The sequence below is a fragment of the Passer domesticus genome, chromosome 1 (assembly GCF_036417665.1).
Source record: "Passer domesticus isolate bPasDom1 chromosome 1, bPasDom1.hap1, whole genome shotgun sequence".
NCBI lineage: Eukaryota > Metazoa > Chordata > Aves > Passeriformes > Passeridae > Passer > Passer domesticus.
This window is the reverse complement of record NC_087474.1, coordinates 48,692,247-48,711,012: the sequence shown is the minus strand read 5'-3', so window position 1 is coordinate 48,711,012 and position 18,766 is coordinate 48,692,247. Positions and strand designations below refer to the sequence as shown.

The 18,766-nt window shown below is 38.8% G+C and overlaps 1 protein-coding gene across 1 annotated transcript in view; it reads right to left on the bottom strand.

The window, feature by feature from the left end:
• The window catches only part of SUSD5 (sushi domain containing 5), a 40,537-nt gene extending 23,051 nt beyond the window's left edge, over positions 1 to 17,486 (bottom strand). The window contains exons 1-2 of the mRNA XM_064419351.1: positions 16,927 to 17,486; positions 8,731 to 8,908 (exon numbers count right to left, since the gene is read on the bottom strand). Of these exons, the coding sequence (XP_064275421.1) occupies positions 8,731 to 8,908; positions 16,927 to 17,020 (272 nt within the window). The 5' untranslated portion in view covers positions 17,021 to 17,486. The remainder of the gene's footprint in view (positions 1 to 8,730; positions 8,909 to 16,926) is intronic.
• Positions 17,487 to 18,766: the final 1,280 nt, after the last annotated feature.

The following is an 18,766-nucleotide window of genomic DNA, read 5'->3' as shown; positions in this document are numbered from 1 at the left end:
TCAGAAGAATGTAGTCATGTATGTTTAGTTCTATTTATGGATAATTTCATGCATTAATTGAACTTAAGCTCATTTCTCAGCATACAATGTCATCTGATGCTCAGAGCAGTGTAATGCTTGATTTTGTGCCTTTTAGTTAAGAAGCAGATTTGATTTCATTTTCCTTCTGTGGAGATTTCTGATTAAGGCAGACGTGCTCAGAAGAAACATACTGACAGTATATCATCCATAACAGTTGTCTGTGGTCCACGTCTGTCTGAAACATCTGTGCATCCCTGAAAATTACTCTTACATGGCCGTGAACCCACAATATCAGCACAAAAATCAATCAGAAACACTATCACCATAGACCATGAAAGTACCACATATCATCCAGTAAGATAAAGATGTGGTTGGTGGTGTTGACAGCAGCCCCTGCTCTCTGATGAAAAATTGGAAGGTGCCTAAAGGTGTCTCCTTTGTTTCCTTGACAAGCTACTGAGAATCTTAGTCTACTGCTACCCAGCTTGGAAGAACAAACTGCTTCATGATGCCTCTTCTCCCTCAAAAGAGAAAACAGGAAACCAGGGATTCTTCACTGTGTCGAACCTGAACTTAACTCCTGCTGTGCAACACGATTCATCCAACTAAGAATGATTAACAGTCCTTCTTCTGTACCCACCTTGGAAAAAGATCAGAGCTTGGCCAATCTGATCATTGCTTTCCTGTGCCATGCTTCAGATATTGCAGATATCATGTGCACACACACGGAGAAATTCTGGTATGTGGCACAGTAAGGTATGAACCAGACTTCCCAGAAGCCTTCTGCTTTCTCTTGTGCTGCTTAAATCTTTTTCTGATGCATTATGTAATGGATGAGTAACTGATATATTTTGCTCCACTCTCAAAGATGGAAATAGCAGAAAAGCGGGCATGAATAGTACTTATTTTACAATATGTCATAATATGCCACAATACAATACATATTAATAAATATATGATAATTGTAGGCCTGAACTGTTGTAATTATAGTTAATGTAATAAATTTTATGTATTTATGTATGTATGTATAATAAATTAATTTTTAATAAAGACATACTATTTTAATATAAATTATAATTTTTTAAATAGTAGTATCCATTGATAATTTTGCTTTGTAAGAAAATTACAAGGCAATTTTGTAATACTGAAAATGTTTCAGTGAGCCCAAGTTAAAACATATGGATTTGACAGCTGAGTTTATATGATAAAATGTGATCCATCAGCACAGAAAACAGTAGGTGGGACATTTTTTGTAGTTGCTACTTTATCCACCAGTTGATTTTAGGTTTTGTAGTCTTAGTCAATAAATTCACTGAACTGAGTCAGAATGGTCTTATGACATTGATTCATAGTAGTATGAGCTTGCAATATATTCAGCTCAGAAGAACATCAGGAACAATGTGTTTGTTGAGGCACTGTGAAAGTGTGGTTGATAACACACTATAAGAAACCTTCCCCTCATCAGAAAGTTAAAAACGTCATCATTTTCTTAGTCAAGATAAAAATCTTTTAACATGTTGTTCTAATTTTTTTTAAAAGGGTCAGATTTACTGTTTGTGTTTCAGTAACCAGGTAAGAGGAAAAAACCAACAGTAGTCTGGGAGCCAAACGAGGGATTTTTATTCTTAGTCTTTCCCCTCTGTATTTTGGGAAACTGTAAATTACAAAGCTGGCTCTGATGAGGAATAAAATATAAATGACATGTTCATGATTACCAAAGGGAAGAAAATTTCCTTGAAAAGTCATGAAGGGGAGCACAGGTGGGCTTTGGAAAGTCCATTGCCCGGGAACTATAGAGGCTAATTTTGGCTGGATGTGTCCCAAAGAAAGCAGCTGCTAAGTGTGACATGAAGACATTCCAACAGCAATACTGCCACTGGAAATGTCAAAAAAGAGGTCTCACCAAGGCAGAACCAATATCCTTTAGATTCTTAAAAATATACACCAAAATGCAGCCTTTTGTGCTTAAAATTGTACATATGACTACTGAAATAGTAAGGCCTCTGTTCATTAAATAAATATGGCCCATTCATGCAGGCTTTCATACTGTAGCCTAGTATGAAAGATTTTATGTAGCCATTTTACTCTAATATCACTAGGTACATATAATTTGAGCATTCTGAGTGCATGCAAAGGAGAATCATGTTGCTTCCTGGCCTGGATCAGGTGTTAGTTGGGTGCTCAATGACATGTCAAGCATCACTAGAAAGGTGGTTTTACACAATTTCGCTTTACAGGCTCCTGTTTAATCCATGGCTTTCATAACAGTGGTTACTGATTAGTTACCAAAGGGTTAAAAAATATTTTATGAATGCTATTAATTTACAAAACAGCTCCATTCTCACAGCTTTCAGATACAACAAAGCATTACAGTGATTCTAAAAAAAAAGGCAAAATATGTGAACTTCTTTTGAAAAGTACAAAATCAACCTCATTAGAACTGTCTGATAAGTTACAATCCTGGTATTAGCACCTCTTGCAAAGAATAAGTATATCCCATTTATGTCTTCATTGGTTCAGAGAAATGAATGATCACCTTTAATTGCCTTTTGATAGGAGTGGTGCTTTCTTTGTCTAATGCTAGTCTGAGCCCAGACCTCCTGAGCTTGGATGCAAAGAATTGCATTAGACTATTGCAGGTGGGGTCTCACTGGTGCCTCATTCAAGCTCTTCAGTACTGCCCTCTCTCCTCTGGAACTGCTGCTGGATGTCTTTTAGGATTATCACATTTATTTTTCTCACAAATTTTACATGAGTTATTTCACTTTACAACAAGCCCACTGCTGTCCTGTGCTCCGTGACCCAGCTCATTCTCCTGCTGTGCCTTTCTAGCTGGTTTAAGACAGAAATTCCTATTAGCCTTCATCAAATACTGTTGCATTGCACCCCATTTCTGTTACTCCATCTCTAACATCAGGCTTGCCTTCCTGTTCAATATTCTGATTTTCCTTGGTCTTAGGAAAGATTTCTAACCTTCTGGCATTCATTAATTTCACTAGCAAACCCATGCCTTTTGTGCCAAAGCTTGCTAAAGTTTTGCTAAATCCCTTAGAGTTCGTTACAAAACACCTTCCAGTAAAAATACAATTTAAAAGTGAGAGTCATATCTCACTTAGTAAATGGCAACTTTGAGGACTGTGATGTTAACAGTTCAGCAGATGGTGCTTTGGATGCTTGTCCTAGAAAATACATTAAAAAATACGCATTCTCTTTTGTGCAGTACTTTTCCTCAAAAAATACATTTTTTAAAAAAGTTATGCAATTATTGGGCTGTCTCTTTCACAAGAAACATAGCTGTCATACTTTGTCCATGCTGCTGTCCCAAGTTGTGCTAAGAAAAGATTTGCTTCTCCTCCCAAAGCTGATGGAAAGTGTTTCATGGCTACATTTCTCAGTGATATTATCCCTTGGACTAAACTGGCCATGCCCTGTTTTCTAAATTCAAGTTTCCTGACTGAGCTTTATGTCGAAATCCCTATTCCTGAAACACAATTACTTTGTTTTTACCTTGCATGAGACTTACTGAGAAGAGTGACAAGAAGCAGCAAGAAGACAAAGTCATGACACGAGCCGTGAGCTGTGGGACAGGAGTTTGTGACATGAAGGCATTCTGTAGTCCAAGACCTCCTCAGACAATTTCATAAGCAACTTCAGCATTTTGAATTGGACCATGTCCTGTCAGTTATGTCTGGATTTTTCTCTTGAAGGGAATTACTTGACCTGCCTCAAATACATATCTGGGAGCAAATTCATGAGCATTATCACCAATCAGCAGAGCACAGCCTTGAAATAAAACCAAGATCTTGCCAAAGTGATGTATCACCAGAGCTGCCTCTCTGCAAAGAGCTAGTGGGCCTGTTTTAGCATGCACACCTGGATGAATTTCAAGGGACCCACAAGCTCAAGGCTTTACCAATACAGATGAGAGGACTGGCAAGGGTTAGCAACTGACCCTTTATTTCATTCCTTGGATGTTGCTTTTTTTCTTTCCCAGGAAATGTACTTTAATTGCCATACTGTCTGGTACTGGGCAAGTCCCACGCAGTAGGCAGAAAAAGAAGTAGGTAGTATTGTGAAATGTCATATTTGAGGCCTATTATTACATTTCCCACTGGTGTCATTTGCAGGGAAGGCCCTGTTATGTTTGACACTGTAGAAACGTTCAAAAGCAGCCAGTGCAAAACCCAAAGAGCTAACAAAAGGAAGAAAAAATAGAGAAAAAAAATTTTCCTAGTAACAAACACCTGGTCTGTGGTCAGGCAAGAAAAGAAACCCTGTCTTCTGACTCTCACAGCAGAGCTTATTCTAGCTGACTCTGCTTGCTCACTCCAGACTTATCCCCTCTGGAATAAATTCTCCAGGGGCTGGGTAGGAGCCAGCCCAGGGCAATTTCACATAAAGGAGCAGGTTGACAGCCCTGCAGGAAGTCTGTCATAGAAGAAAAATTCTATGCAGAGCTTCAAAGCTGTTACAGAAGAGATACATGGCTCCATGTCTTTGCAGGCAAATGAAGAACAGGATAGGGAATAGGACAGCTTCAGCTTTTCCATCCTACAAAAGCACTGGAAATGAGTAAATTTGCTATGGGGATATTAATACAAGGTGTTGAGGATGTTTAACAATTTCTAAAATAAATAGCTGTTTGCACAGGGTTGATATGAATACCAATTGTGTCATGTTCACTTCCTAAATTTCAAAAACCTCCGAAGAGAAGAAAAGACACTACAGGACATGCTGCCCAGTGTTGGAAGACTCAACATAAAGTCTTCCAGCATGACATCTGAATTCAAAAGATAGCAGTGAGAGCCTTTCAGAGAACTCTGCCACCTTTTTTTCATTTATATTCTGGCAGATCACTTGATGGTTTTACTGACTCACTTGTCTGACATGCAAGTAAGTCATAAGAGTGTCATTTTTGGTATAAATAGCTATTAGGGCTCATCTGACAAATGAGACTTGCCTAACGACGTTTCATTTCCTGAAATGCAACGATGTGTAATGTTTTATAAGTTACACATGTCAGGTCTGACTTGTAAACGGCTTACTTCTGGCTTGCTGGGAGAAGTTATCCCTACCTACTTGTCAGTGGCTCTTCTCAAAAAGTTCCCAAGGCCCTGGACTGCCAGGGACATGTCTGTGTGAAGAGCCCTGAACCCTGAATTGGGTTGGCCTGAACAACTGCAAGGGAAAGACAAGAACATCCCCTTATTCCTGTGAAAGAAGTTCTGTTTCAGGCCTCTCAAACCACAAAACCACCCAGTTTATTGTGCCTTTGGATTTACTGGCAGGGATCTATTTGTTTAAGCAATTTCCATTCTGCATCAGTTGAAATGATTCATATTCATCAAGACCTGCTGCTTGGGCTAGCCCAGTTTGCAGGGACTGAAGCGGGCATATTTAAATATGGATGACATGCATTTACATGAGACTCATCAGAAATTTGACAGTCACCCAGACTGGGCTGGCTCTTTAGTCCAAATGCTCCTCTTTGCCCGTAGAAGAGGTATAGACCAGAGAGCAGGCAGTATAAACATGCTCACACTGACTCAGTGACGTGCCTCTGCCACAACAGGAGAAACTCCCACAGGTTTCCAGGCTATGATTTGGCTGTAAAAATAACAATAAGGACAAAATAATCAACAGTGATGGATATATTTACCTGGAGTGGAATTGTAATTACTCACTAAAACCATAAATAGCTATCAGAAGTGAGCAAATCACAGACTTGTGCAAAACCTGGAGAATGGATCTAGCAGTGAAAAAGTCCTTACATGTCTGCTAGAGCTCCTGTTCAGTTTTAAATCTAAGTGGTGAAAGGAAGGCTGAAGCATGTCAGAAAATCTGCAACACTGTAATGACTTCAATCACATCATTTGTTTGTGTTTACTTCTACTGCCAATGCCTAATCCATTTTTCTTCAGGGGAAAGATTGGGATAACTTCCAGGCACCTAGTAAATAAACCAAACCTCATTCTTCCTGAAATTAGGAACTTTTATTATGCTTCCTCCTATTTGTCTCCTTTCTGATGTACATAGTCCAAGAGGATAAGGGAGAGATTTTGACTAAAGCTCTGTGATCTGCATTGGATGCCAGTTAGCTGCTGGGAGGATTCCAAGGTTTTATATCCAACTTACAAAGTCCTGAACAGTTCTGGACCTGGCAGATGTGGGGAGGTCACCTATCATTCAAAAATGTGGAGCTTCATCAAGATAAATATACAAGATGTGCCCAGCAAAGAGTCCTTTCTTTTGGAAATAATTTTCCATATTTCTCTAACTAGTGGACATGCTGTGAAGCCTGATTTCTCTTCCCTGGGTTATAAAAACTGATGTGGAGAGGTTTTTCTGTGTACCAGCTATCCTTTATCCCCGCTGTCATGTTTCCAGTTATCAAGTAAATGCCCAAAGTTTTGAATCAGAAAATTTTTAAAAAGAAATAACTAATTTAGTAAAATAATTGAAGTCCCTTGTTAATAGATTTTCCATTACTTTAATAATTCTTGAGTCCTTTTTGGAGACATTTTTAGTACCTTTCCCAAGATGCAGTAACAGCACATATATATTCCAAATGAGGTTATTACACTGACATACACAAATATTTTTTTTCATATTCTTCATCCCATTCCATGAACACTCTAGCAACTTCTTTGTTTGCTTGCACGTTTGTTTGCATGTTTGTTTGTTTGTTTTTATTACAGCTGCAGTCTGACAAAGGTTTTCTTTGTGCTGTCCATAGATACATCCTCATATCTTTCCTGGCCTGAGGGAGGTAAATCAGACCTTGAAAAGATATTTTCAAGTAGATTGCATGTTCCTCCTGCATGTATTATCATTGAACTCCTTTTGGCATCATTTTACCCTTTCATCTAAATTTCTCTGTAAATCTCTATATTGGAGCTGAACTTGCTCAACTTAAACAACTTTGTCCCATTTGCACACTTTGCACTCAAGAGCTCAATTCTTTCTTCAGAGCTGCATTAACTTACAGTTAAAACAGATTAGCCTTTTTAGGCGGTATACAATTCCTATTTTTCCCCAGAGCCATAAATACCCAGTTCAATGAAACAAGCAACATACTTTCTGGTGCTTGCCCAGCCATGGGTAAAATAGCCCCAGGGTATAAAATTCCATCTCTGAAGAACTTTTCTCTCTGATAAATCTTTCCAGTGAAGGTCAGATCTGGTGACTGCACAGCAATGGTGGGCTGATATGCCCCCAAAAAGTTCTTTCTGAGAAATAGTTTAGAGACTTCCATACTAAGGACAGGTTTGTTGGAGGAAAGGAGTACATCAGGTTAGAAGGGATGAAAAGTTTTCATTTTCTTCCCATGCTTACATGTTTTTATCACACTGTTTTTATCACAGTTTTGGTATTGAAGATATTCAGTCCACAGCTGATCTATTAATAGTAACAGCTCCAGTGCCCATAGCAATTAATTGAGGATGTCCCTGGACTAACTAGTGGCATTGCTTAGATAAAATGAGCTGCACATAATGATTCCTCACTTCCAGAATATAGAGATTGTATAAAAGACCCTGTAGAACAACTTTGCCATGGACTTCTTACAGTTATATTGTTTTCCTGGCTCATCAGCCTGCAAGACATCTCAGCAACTGCCTTAGGAAAAAGATTTTTGGGATTTTAATCATTATCTTTTATCCTGAGTCATTTCTGGATTTTTTTTTTTTTTGGTACATACAAATAAATTTTCAAACAATTTTTTTCACCTGGAAAAGAATATAATCAGAGAAAATGTTTTTATTTTCCTTGAAATAGTTTAAATATAATATTTCATTAATAGTAGTAATTTTCTGTCCTTTGGAAATTTTATTACTAAAAATACAGAAACACTAATGCTTACCTAAAAAACTGGCAACTGTCCCAAAATCTAATAATATGCTAAAGTTTGGAAACATTTTTTTCATAAAACAAAAGTTTATCCCCATCGAGCATTGAAAATAGATTTTGTATACTCCTTCTGGGCAATTCCTGTATGGTCCCATCTTCAGTGACATCAGACATTCCCTCAACACCTCCATTTACAATCCTGCTTTAAATTAATCTCTACAGAGACAACATTGCTTTGTGCAAAGAAAAGCTCTGCCTAGTGCCACGTCAAGTCACCCGACTACCTCAAACACATTGAGGGACAATGCCAGTTCCCTGGTGGGCCTTCCCAACAAACTCTCTAGCACATGTGGGTTATCATATCTAAGTGCACCTGTGCCCTTTTGAACATGCCTATTTTCTGCTCAGCCATGCATTGATATCCTAGACAGACACGTGGTTCCCATGAGAAGTTTTGTTTGCTGAGCTTCTGAAGGACTGGAGAACAGGGTCAGTGGGAGCAATGACACCAACTACAGCACTGTGTCCTCAGCAAGGACATGTGTCCTGCAAGGCTCTTTAGGGCTCAGTACCCCACTATAGGCCAGGGGAACAGGAGCCACAATGATGTAATTCAGCGGGAAAGAAGAAGAGGAAATTGCATCAAATCTGTGAAATCATAATGTGAGACTGATGAATAATTGTGTACCTGCAATATTAGCTGTAAAAAAACTAATTATTGAGGGAGAGTGGCCAATTTAGCTGTATGTCATGGTGATTGAATTGTGGCCAGTGTTTTTCAGCAAACCTTAGTCAAGGTGGAAAACTTGCTTGACAACCATCATTCATACTTCCCAGAAAGTGTTATGCTGTTGTCCTTACCCAGCAGAGCCGCTGGCGAGCCATCCTGTGGTGCAGCCAGCAAAAGAACAGTCCAGAACAGCCCTTTTCAGTTCTTCTGCAGTTGCTAAGCGAGCACTCAGGTCAACACAAGCTTTCTCAGCTTCGGCTAAATCCAGGCCCTGAGAGTTGTTCTTGGACTCGAGTGCAAACACTTTCCCTGCAACACCAAGAAAGGACATGTCATCCATCATGGGATTGTACTCAATACATATTCAACAGAAATATTGCAAATTATCACCAAATAAAGCCTTCATGCTTTTACTAAGTTTATTTTATTGGCCCACCTTTTTTTTTTTTTTTTTTTTGGACAGCCTCATTTAATCAGGACTGTAAGTATCCTTGTGTTAGCTTTTCTTTTAATTTTGTCCACCACAGGAAAAGCAAGAATGGCTAAGCCACTAGTCATTCCTAACTCAGAGGGGAACCTTGTCTTACCTCTGTAGGTCTGTGCTTCAGATCTGGAGAGATAAAACATGATACTCTCTCATATGCATGCATAAAGTCAAAATCTCAAAGAACAGCTCCTGTAGGCTACTAGTACTGGAATCCATTAGTAAACATTTTATAGTTACTCTATAACAGCTACATCCATAATGTAAGCCCATAACTGAAAGCCAGTATTGCAGCCCTGTCTTCCATGCCAGAAATAGATTTCTACTTTCTCTCTAAAATCAAAATTATGTCATTCCATGACATCTGGTGTCTAAATGCAGACTGCTTCATTATCATGTCTTTTTGGAAAGAAAGACAGAATTTTTTATTAATGGAAGGCTTTTTATTTTTTTTTTTTTTGAATGAGCATGAGAACATATTTAGCATAACTTTTTTTGGTTTTATTTTTATTTTCAGTTCAGTTTATTTTACTTTAATTTATCTAATACCAGGAAAGCTGAAAGGGTGAAAGTTAGAGGTTTTGGCAACTAGGAACAGGTCAGTTGGGGTTTTGGCAATGAAGTTTGAGAAGTTACTGGGCTATGGAATAAACATATTAGCTGAGTGCTCCAGTAAAAGAAATAAACAAAGAGACACTTTGCAGCTGACATTTAAGTTGACATAACAATCTTTTTTTCTGATGATAACATCCCTCAGAATACCTTCTAGATTTCAAAGGTACAGGCTGAGATTGCTTGCAGTTGCAGGAAGAAAATTTTTAAACACCACTCATTCATTAAATGCCTGGAAACTCTTATTTATCTCTTATTTCCAAAGGGGATTTGTGGTAGTGGTTATATGAATGCATTGTGGTAGTGGTTATATGCAGCACATACCAAGCGTTTGATATGTAGCTAGCTTCTCACTCATATGAGATACTGACCAGTATTTGGAATTCTTCAGACTGATTCAGCCTGGTTCTGTACCAAGTGCCACTCTCACCACATACTCTTTCAACAAATTGGTAAATCTGATTTTAATCCTAAATGAAGGGAATATATAGAGGGTAGGTCTGCTCCCGACAGCTTTCTAACAAGGGTAGACAGGTCCTAATGAAGACTCCTACCTTGGTGGGAATTCTACATGTGCACAGCAGGAAGCCAACCTGACTTGGGAAAATGGCAATTTAAATAGGCAGGACAAGCAGCTATGAGAAGGAACAGAAATTCAGAGTACCCAGAGCAATTTTCCTAAGGCATTTAACAGTAGCTGACCAAGGAATACAACCAGAAACACTAGTCAGTGTGATAACCACTAGGTTACATTATCTTTGGATTCTCCACTGTAATCAAAAACATTAACTGTAATTAGAATGGGGGGTTTTACACAAAGTAGTGAATGCAGCAAGACTCTATATCCCTGAGTACACAAACATCAGGATTGTTTGCAACATGCCCCAAATAATGCACGTGACACTAATTAAGCTCCTTTTTCCAAAGCCTCAACAGACAGAGTGAAGCGTGCATGGCCTAGGGAGGGAGACAGTATAAATAGAGAGACAATGATTTTGAACAGCCATTCTTAAGTGGCAAAACAACTTTTGCACCTAAAGGAAAACAGGGATTAAGTGTAATGATTTACAAGGCTTTGTCCCAAAGCTTGTCCACATTCTACATTTCACCATTAGACTGTTAGGATTGAGGTGCATCATCAAAGACATATAGGGCACGTTTGCATAACATCTAATAAATTGTGACTGCTACTTTGACATGGTATAACCCTTATTTTCTAGCTAATAGTATTTCAGTTAGAAGCCTTAAAAGTGAAGATGGTCAAGCTTTGAGTTCCATCTAGATACAATTAGTTAATAATAGAGTTGTTTTACCATTATGCAAGAATTACATGTTTAAAGAGTTACATTTTTAGCCTATCCAAGACAGAGGCTGAGACAGCTTCCCTTGACTACTGTTATGTTGTTTGCTAGTACTTAAGATACACTAACTTTTTACTAGAAACTATGAAGATGCTGTCAACACAGAGTCTTGTCCTTTGAAAAGGTATCTGGGATGATCAAATTGTATAAACAAGTGAATTATAAGGTGAGCTAGGAAAGACTTACTGGTTGGGAAGTTACAGTGAACTACTTTATAGGAAATTCTGGTTAGCCAGAATTTAATTAGAAGTGGGTAAAGAAGGCCAATCTGTTTACCAGACCAACCTGTGAATTTTCTTCAAAGTTTCAGAAGCTCTGTGGCTATCTGCCCAGTTTTCAAGATGTGCTCTCTGATTTTGTCCAATTTCTTACTTTGAAAATATAATAGCAAGAAAAGTTCACTTATCAGATGCTTGAGCAATGGAACAGCTGAATCTTCAATATCCTGAGATGTGTCCCATTACTGAGGGGCATTGACAGGTCAAAAATACAGAACACAGGATAGCACAGCAACAGGAAAAACACAAACCCACATGAAAACAGGAAATCCCCTTAAACAAAAAGACAGCAACATTAAATTCTGCACCTTACAGCATCATGGCTAACATACTCAAGATATGGATATATTGAATTTTTCTCACTTTGAGTCTCAAAAGTGATATCATTTTCAGTCTAGGGGAAGCTAAGGGTCCTGGCGAATTATTTGTGACATTTTTATTGGTCCTACTTGTAATTAAATGTTTCTTAAAAAAGGAATGTCTCTCATACTTGATGACATAGCAGTCATTTTTTATATTGGAGTGGTTGAAATCACTCATCTCTGAGAGAATATTAAGAGATCGTCATTCTGTTTTAAATGTGAGACTGTTCTGTATTTCCATAAGACACAGGATGAAGGATCATGTCTACAGGAAGAATGTAGAATGCCTTTGGTTGTGGTACCTTTGAGCAGCCACCATATCTCAGCTCCCTCTCAACTCTGTCACTTCCTTTCTGCCCTGTAACATTTGTTTCCCATAATGCTTCCACCTCCACAGGAGTGTGGAAATTTGTTACCAAAACTCTACACAGTTTGCTGAAGCTTTTCTAAAGAAAGCAAGTCCCTTTGATTCAAAGATCAAGCTAAAAATCCATGAAAAGTAGTATTTCTCAGGATGCTTACTGAACATGTTGAGTTTAACATGTTAAGAATGAAAACGATCCTTGTCACAGTAAGATTCTTTTAGATTCCCATTTGAAAAAAGTGATAAAGATTTTAACTTCAATGATGAGGCATAAATAATAAGACATCATTCTTCCAACCTCTATTTGTCAGTGGGATTCACAGTTCACATGAAAAATTCATGCTTGAAACAAAAAAGATTTCCTCTTTGATAACTAGCCTATATTAGATTGCTAACCTCTGCCATTATCTGATCACTATTGTTACAAAATATTGATTATATTTTGATTTATTGAGAAGGTTTTAGTTATCTTTTTGCAATAGATTAATATAGTTTTTACTTAAGAGTAACCCACTGTATTCTAATTAAAAACATACCCGCAGAGATGTAGATCTCAGGGCTTGTAGGAATAATTTTTATTACCTTGTTCAATTCCTGCCTTACTAGACTGTAGATTTCCCCTTGTAATTCCACCATCAAGTCCAAAAATTCATGGTTGAACTAGAGCATGTCTTTTCAACATGCATCCAGTCATGATTTGATGCCTCCAAGTAATGGAGAATTTACAGCACAGTTTATAGTAAACTGTTCCAATGGTTCATTACTCTTACTCCACCTTATTTCCAGCTCCAAATTTTGCTAAACTCAGCTTCTAACAACTGATCCTCATAATGCTTCAGGACTTAAGAGACATCTACAATCATATATATGGAAGTGCAAAAAAGATGTTCTTCAAAAATAAAACCATTCCAAAAGCTGTTTCTTCATATTTTAGAGAAAATCAATGGGTTTAACAGAATTATATTGGTTATCAATAAAAGAGTTGAGCTGATGTATTTTTTTACAGTAACAGGTACAACAAGAAGTTCTTCTGAGGTGCATAGGCACAGTTCAAAGCCCACTGAAATGAGTTCAAATTTCTCCATGTCTTCATCAGAATTTGCATCATGCTTGAAGAAGGAACATAAAACTACATAGTCAAATATACCTTTAAGTAAGAATGTCTCTCAAAAATAATATAAAATTAAAGCACTTTAAAAAGCATGCCCACTGTGCTGACCTCACGACATTTCAAAGAATAAAACTTAATCAGTTTCAACAGAACAAATTTGGTGAAAAATGTGCAAATGTGGAGTCCAATACATTTTTACTTGAATTTTAAAAATTTCAAATTGAGGTAAAAGAGAGCAGAGGAAAGAAAGGTCTCTTCCATACTTCAAGAGAAATTTAATTTTCATTTCTATGGATATGTGTAACGATGTATCTTGATTGTGAGTGTAAAGGTGGAAGATCCAGTAACTCTACAACTGCAGGCTGAGATTTGGCTAATTACCTGTTCTACTTAGTGTTCAAAAATGTGGAGTTTATTTCTGTGAGAAACAATAGTGAATGATGTCTTATTCAATTAATAAAAATATTGCATCATCAGAAAAATAGCAAAATAAAGATGTCATCTTTGAGCTCCCCACCGGCTAAACCCAGCTTGAGCCTAAATTTTGATTTTACTGGACACTTTAGGATCAAATAGTTGGAATTGTTCACACATGAATGTGTGTTATTTTGCAAGCAGGAGAATGAAATGTGTAGACACCTGCTACAGAAATGTGAGCGTCGAGAGCAGAAAAGAACATACATTTTTTCCTTTACTTACCAAAAAAAAAAAAAAAAGATGCAAAACAAGCCAAATGAAATACTTTAGGAGGAGGGTTTTCCCAATTTGGACGTCATCAGTTTCTAGTGAGAGGTATGGCTCTCAGATCCTATCTGTGCCCAGCTTTGTGGACTCTGGATCCTTTCACCTGCAACCTCTGCAGACTATACATGAGCATTGCTGATGACTGGCTTGACCAACAGGGCTTCATGTGATCCACATTTAGCCAACAGGCCAGCTCCAATTTGGCACAATTTGTGCCAAAAATTAGTATTGCTTTGAAATTAGCACATTTTTCATTTCAGGGGTGTCGGTACGGTAGATTAATCGCCATCACCCTCTCCTGACATGCTCTGTCTCAGAGCAAGTACTCTGCAGAAAACTACGGTTCATATGTGTGGATATTTTAGGAGCCTTGGAAAAACAAAACAAGGAGGCAAAAAAAATGGAGGCAACTCCTGTGCAGGATTCAGAAAGTCACGTCCTTGTTCTCCTATTCCAGTGCAAATGGGAAACAATTTAAACCCCCCGAATTTGCACTGATACAATTAAGAACTGCCACAATAACACATATTATTCTCCAGTAACTGCACTGGCAGTGGCACACCATGGTACCTCAGAGCATGAATAAGCCCTAGGAGAGTCTTCTGTCCATCTGACCTGGACCTGAACAGCTTTGAGCAAGCACATTTCAATTGGGAAAAAAAGCTGCAAAGCAAAATGGAGCTATATTTTATTTCTGCATTTGCCTGGGTATTTCTGCAGCCTATTTGTGCTACAGCAATATGTGCCATGGTAAATAATGGTCAAAAGAGATGAATTAAGCTCCAAAGTTTTACGCCTTCACCAGACCTCAACGGCCATCATTTTATTGCCTACTCTCTGTCATTATTTTTCTGTGAGATAATAAAGTGAAACTCTTCCTTAGGGAAATACATTGCAACCAGTTTCTGAGGTTTGACTGTAACAGGGGCCAGTCTGAATTTCACAGGTTTTTTACAAGACATATTCGAAATCCCTTTAGCACTCTGCAAGACAGTCAGATACCTTCAGTTAAAAATGACAGATACACAAACATGTATGTGTCACTACGAATGGTCCACTGGCACTTAAGTGACATTTACATGTACTAGAAACTAGCACCGTTACATTTTGACCCACACCTTAAAAAATGAGAAGGTGGTTTCTGACTGGATCAGACAAGAATTTGCTATAAAAGAAAGTATTAATCCTGTTTCATACTCTCAGGTCTTCTTAAATACATAGCAGTAAATTTTAAAGCTGACATACAGTGTTTTTTCTGTTTTAACCCAGATGGCTTATAGGACAGCGTTACAGTTGTGTGCTCAAATATTAATATTAGGAGAACCCACTGAAGGTCAAGTTAATAGCAGACTTACACATCTTTCACAATGCTACCTAGAATTTAAATAAAATTGCAAACCACATTTTTATAATAATTCTTGACAACTGTAAAGTACTTTAGATATTCTGCCCTTTCATTCTATTAATGTTTTACCACACGTGAAGTAAATTTGACGAACTGTTGAATGACAATTAAAATCTGTCATGACCTGTGCCTTAAAATGATCTCCGACATTTTTTCCCTTTCTCTTTTAGAAGATGCCTGTTTAGGAATCAAAAAGTTAGTTTTGTTAATTTGATGAAAATAATAAAAATTGGAATGTGCCCCTGAAAAAAAAAGGGGATCTTCAGGTGAAGCATTCTTAGCAAGGAAAATTATTATTCCTGCCCTGTGTCCTTAAGTTCTGTGAAGAGTCCTTTTTCATGGATATGCTTCTCCCCCTCCTCTTCTCATTTTGAAAGCATTTTGCTAAGGAAGGAGTACATCCTACAAACAGAATCACAGTTTTTCCTACTGCAACATAGTGTAGTCGTCTGACATATTTCTTTTCCTTTATGCTTAATGAAATGTAACTCTCCTTAAACTTTACAAGAAAGGATTCTGTTGTATAAGTGGTATACATTTATACATTCTGCTCAAAGCTGTAGAAACATACAGGCAAGATTCATTTTCTCCCTTTCCTTTGCCATACTTTGTCATCAACTGAAAGAAATTTAAGTTAAACAGGAAAAATACTGTGAGAATAAACAAGAAGAGATTTTTATTGCCTTATAATGTTTAAGTTCTGTTCTCTGGAATAATGCAGCAAACATCAATGGTAAAGGATTAGGGTATTGGAATTAAAAAATCCTGAGATTGGGCATAAATCTATCGCAGCTGTGAAAGTGGAAAAATGTGACCATTCAGCATTGCTCTCCCAGGAAAACATACAGTTTTTTCAAAAGTAAGTGCTTTGGTTTAGACAAGTTGGTCATCATTATCACAAGCTGAATCATTAAAAGGGTGTTAGGCTACTGGAAACTCTCAAGTGATGCAGCTTTTCAGGATCACCATCAGTGAGTAAAAAATCCCATTTCAGAGTAACTGGTAGCTGGTGCTTCAGCCAAATCCAGGTCCTGATCACATCCCTCAGCAGTGAAGTGCAGATGAAGCTCACGTGCAGAAAGGTGAGCAGTCATTTTCAGCGTGTGTGGCACTGAACAGAAGAGATTCTCAAAGTCTTTCACTTCTTGGATTCCCTTCCTCAAGTACCTGCCCGTATAAAGTGGCACATCTGAAGTGGGGAGATGGGAAAGTTCTTTGGAGAAAAGGTACTTTGAATTATAAGGAGAGGTCTCCTAAAATATAGCTGAGTCTTCTTAGTTGTGTTCTGGCTTTGTTTCATTATTCTTATTTCCTCTGGAAAAGTTCACTATCCTGTCATTCTGTTGTAATAAAATAATCTTAGCCTTCTGGGATCTTATTTCCTTTCTCTGCTTAACCTCAGGATATTTGTAAAGTCTCAAAAAGCTCTGAATCAGAGATTTCCTAATGCAAACTGGGGTGTGTATTTAAGCCTCTTATTAAAAAAAAAAAAAAAAGAAAAAAAAAAAGTTGGTTTGGGTTTTTTTCCTTTTTCCAATAACACATTTCAACATACAGCCCTCATTCCAGCCATAGCAACCCAGCCCAAACTGAATGGGAGACTCACCATCAGCCTGAACAGAGATGATCTGAAGTAAGAAGAACACAGATCCCACACCCTGGAGAAAGGTGAGAGAGAATCTCTGAGAGCCTGGAGCCATTGCCCTGCTTCCAAAGCCCTCAGCTGCAGGAGGTTGGCTGCCGAGGCTTTTTCTTTCTCCTCCTCTGCACTTTCGTAGCGGGGTCTGCGGTGATGATTTCAAGGAGCACTTTCTCTCGGCAGGATCCTGCGTCTTGGGTTTGCACTGAAGGCGGGAGGGGTGGAAAAAGAAAGAGGGAGGGAGAGAGGAATCCTTGGCTTGGCTAGTGTGAAGGGGAGGGGAAGGTGGGGGGAGATGTCCAGCCAGCTGGGGTTGGGGAGAGGCTTTATCCAGCCCAGTCTGCAGGGCAGCGCACACAGAGAACCGGTGTGAAAAGTCACATTATCCCGCCGGTAAATACCTAATGGATCACGGTGGAGGAAATGCAAAAGCCGGGAGGGAGAGAGAAGGGGGGAAAGGGCGAGCGACGGGCAGCAGCAATCCCTGTCTGAGAGGAGCCGGGCAGCTCCATGGCTGGAGCTGGCACACGGTGAGTTCTGTGCATCTCCGGAGGGATGGTGCAGGCGTGCGGAGCGTTTTCCTCTCAGCAGAAAATCAGCCAGCAGTGCCTTGCTGCACTGAGGTCAGTGGCTGCTACATGGTGCTCCGGTGAGGGCTGAGGAGAAATGGCAAAAGCATGGGACCCCAGCGACCAAGCCTCCCTGAAGAGAAGCACTGGGATGGATTAACCCTCCTATTTCAGATTCCAGCTTTGGGACGGCCACAAGGAGCTGCAAGTTGAAGCTGGGGTCCATCAGCTGGTCTCTGTCAGTGCTCCTGCTCCAGCTAAATGGTCTTGGTCAGGTTTGAACACTCTGAAAGCAGCTGATGAAAGGAGTTTCCAGTTCCCACTGGCACTTACAGAACTGACATCTGTCCCTCATTCTCATTCGTCTTGTATTTGTCCCAACACAAGTCAAAAGAAACCCCCACAATGAGAGGAAACATACTAGTGGTGATGCCAGGATTGATTTAGCTAAATATATAAACGGAATAGTTTTGTGTTGCTGTTGGAACTCAGCAGGGCTCAGAAATGTTGTTTTCATATTCCCATCCTATTTTGCTTTTATTTCAGCTTCTTAAAATTTTTTCCCTTAGAAATTTGAATCTGGGCAGAAATGTTTCAGTCTGGCAAGAAACTATGAGCCACCTGAAGCAGAAATAAGGAGCTGACCCTTCTCACTGCCAGCAGCCCTGGTGTCCTACAAGGCAAGGTGCTGGTAGGCATGGTCTGAGAAGGATGAACTTGTGCAGGGTTGGTTTTGGTCTCACATAAATGACTCAAGCTCAGGAACTCCTGTATGAGATATTCAAGGAAGCAAGTAACACCATAGCAGTAGAAGTTTTTAAAACACCCACATTTGATGAATTTGGGAAGATGATGCTCTGATCCTGTTGACCTTAAAAGAATTGTAGCCTTCTTCCTCTCCTGTATACCCATAACTGGCATATGGATCTACATGCTGAAAACTTGCAGATAGGTTTTAGGTAGCTTTGAATTTTCTGTTTATCCAGAGAATAGGAAGGGTAACAGGGTTTGGGTTTTTTTTCATTGCATTGCCAGTCTAACTTGTAAGGTTCCCCTCCAAAACTGGAAGGATGAGAAGTTTCTTTCTCACTTCATCCTTAACATAGGATGGTTGGCATAACACAACTACAAAAAATCATTTCATTTCAACTAAAACTCCATGCTCTGTGTAACAGGAATGAACATACAACATAACAGAAAGGGAAACAGAAAATTGTAACATGCATTGAATTTATATT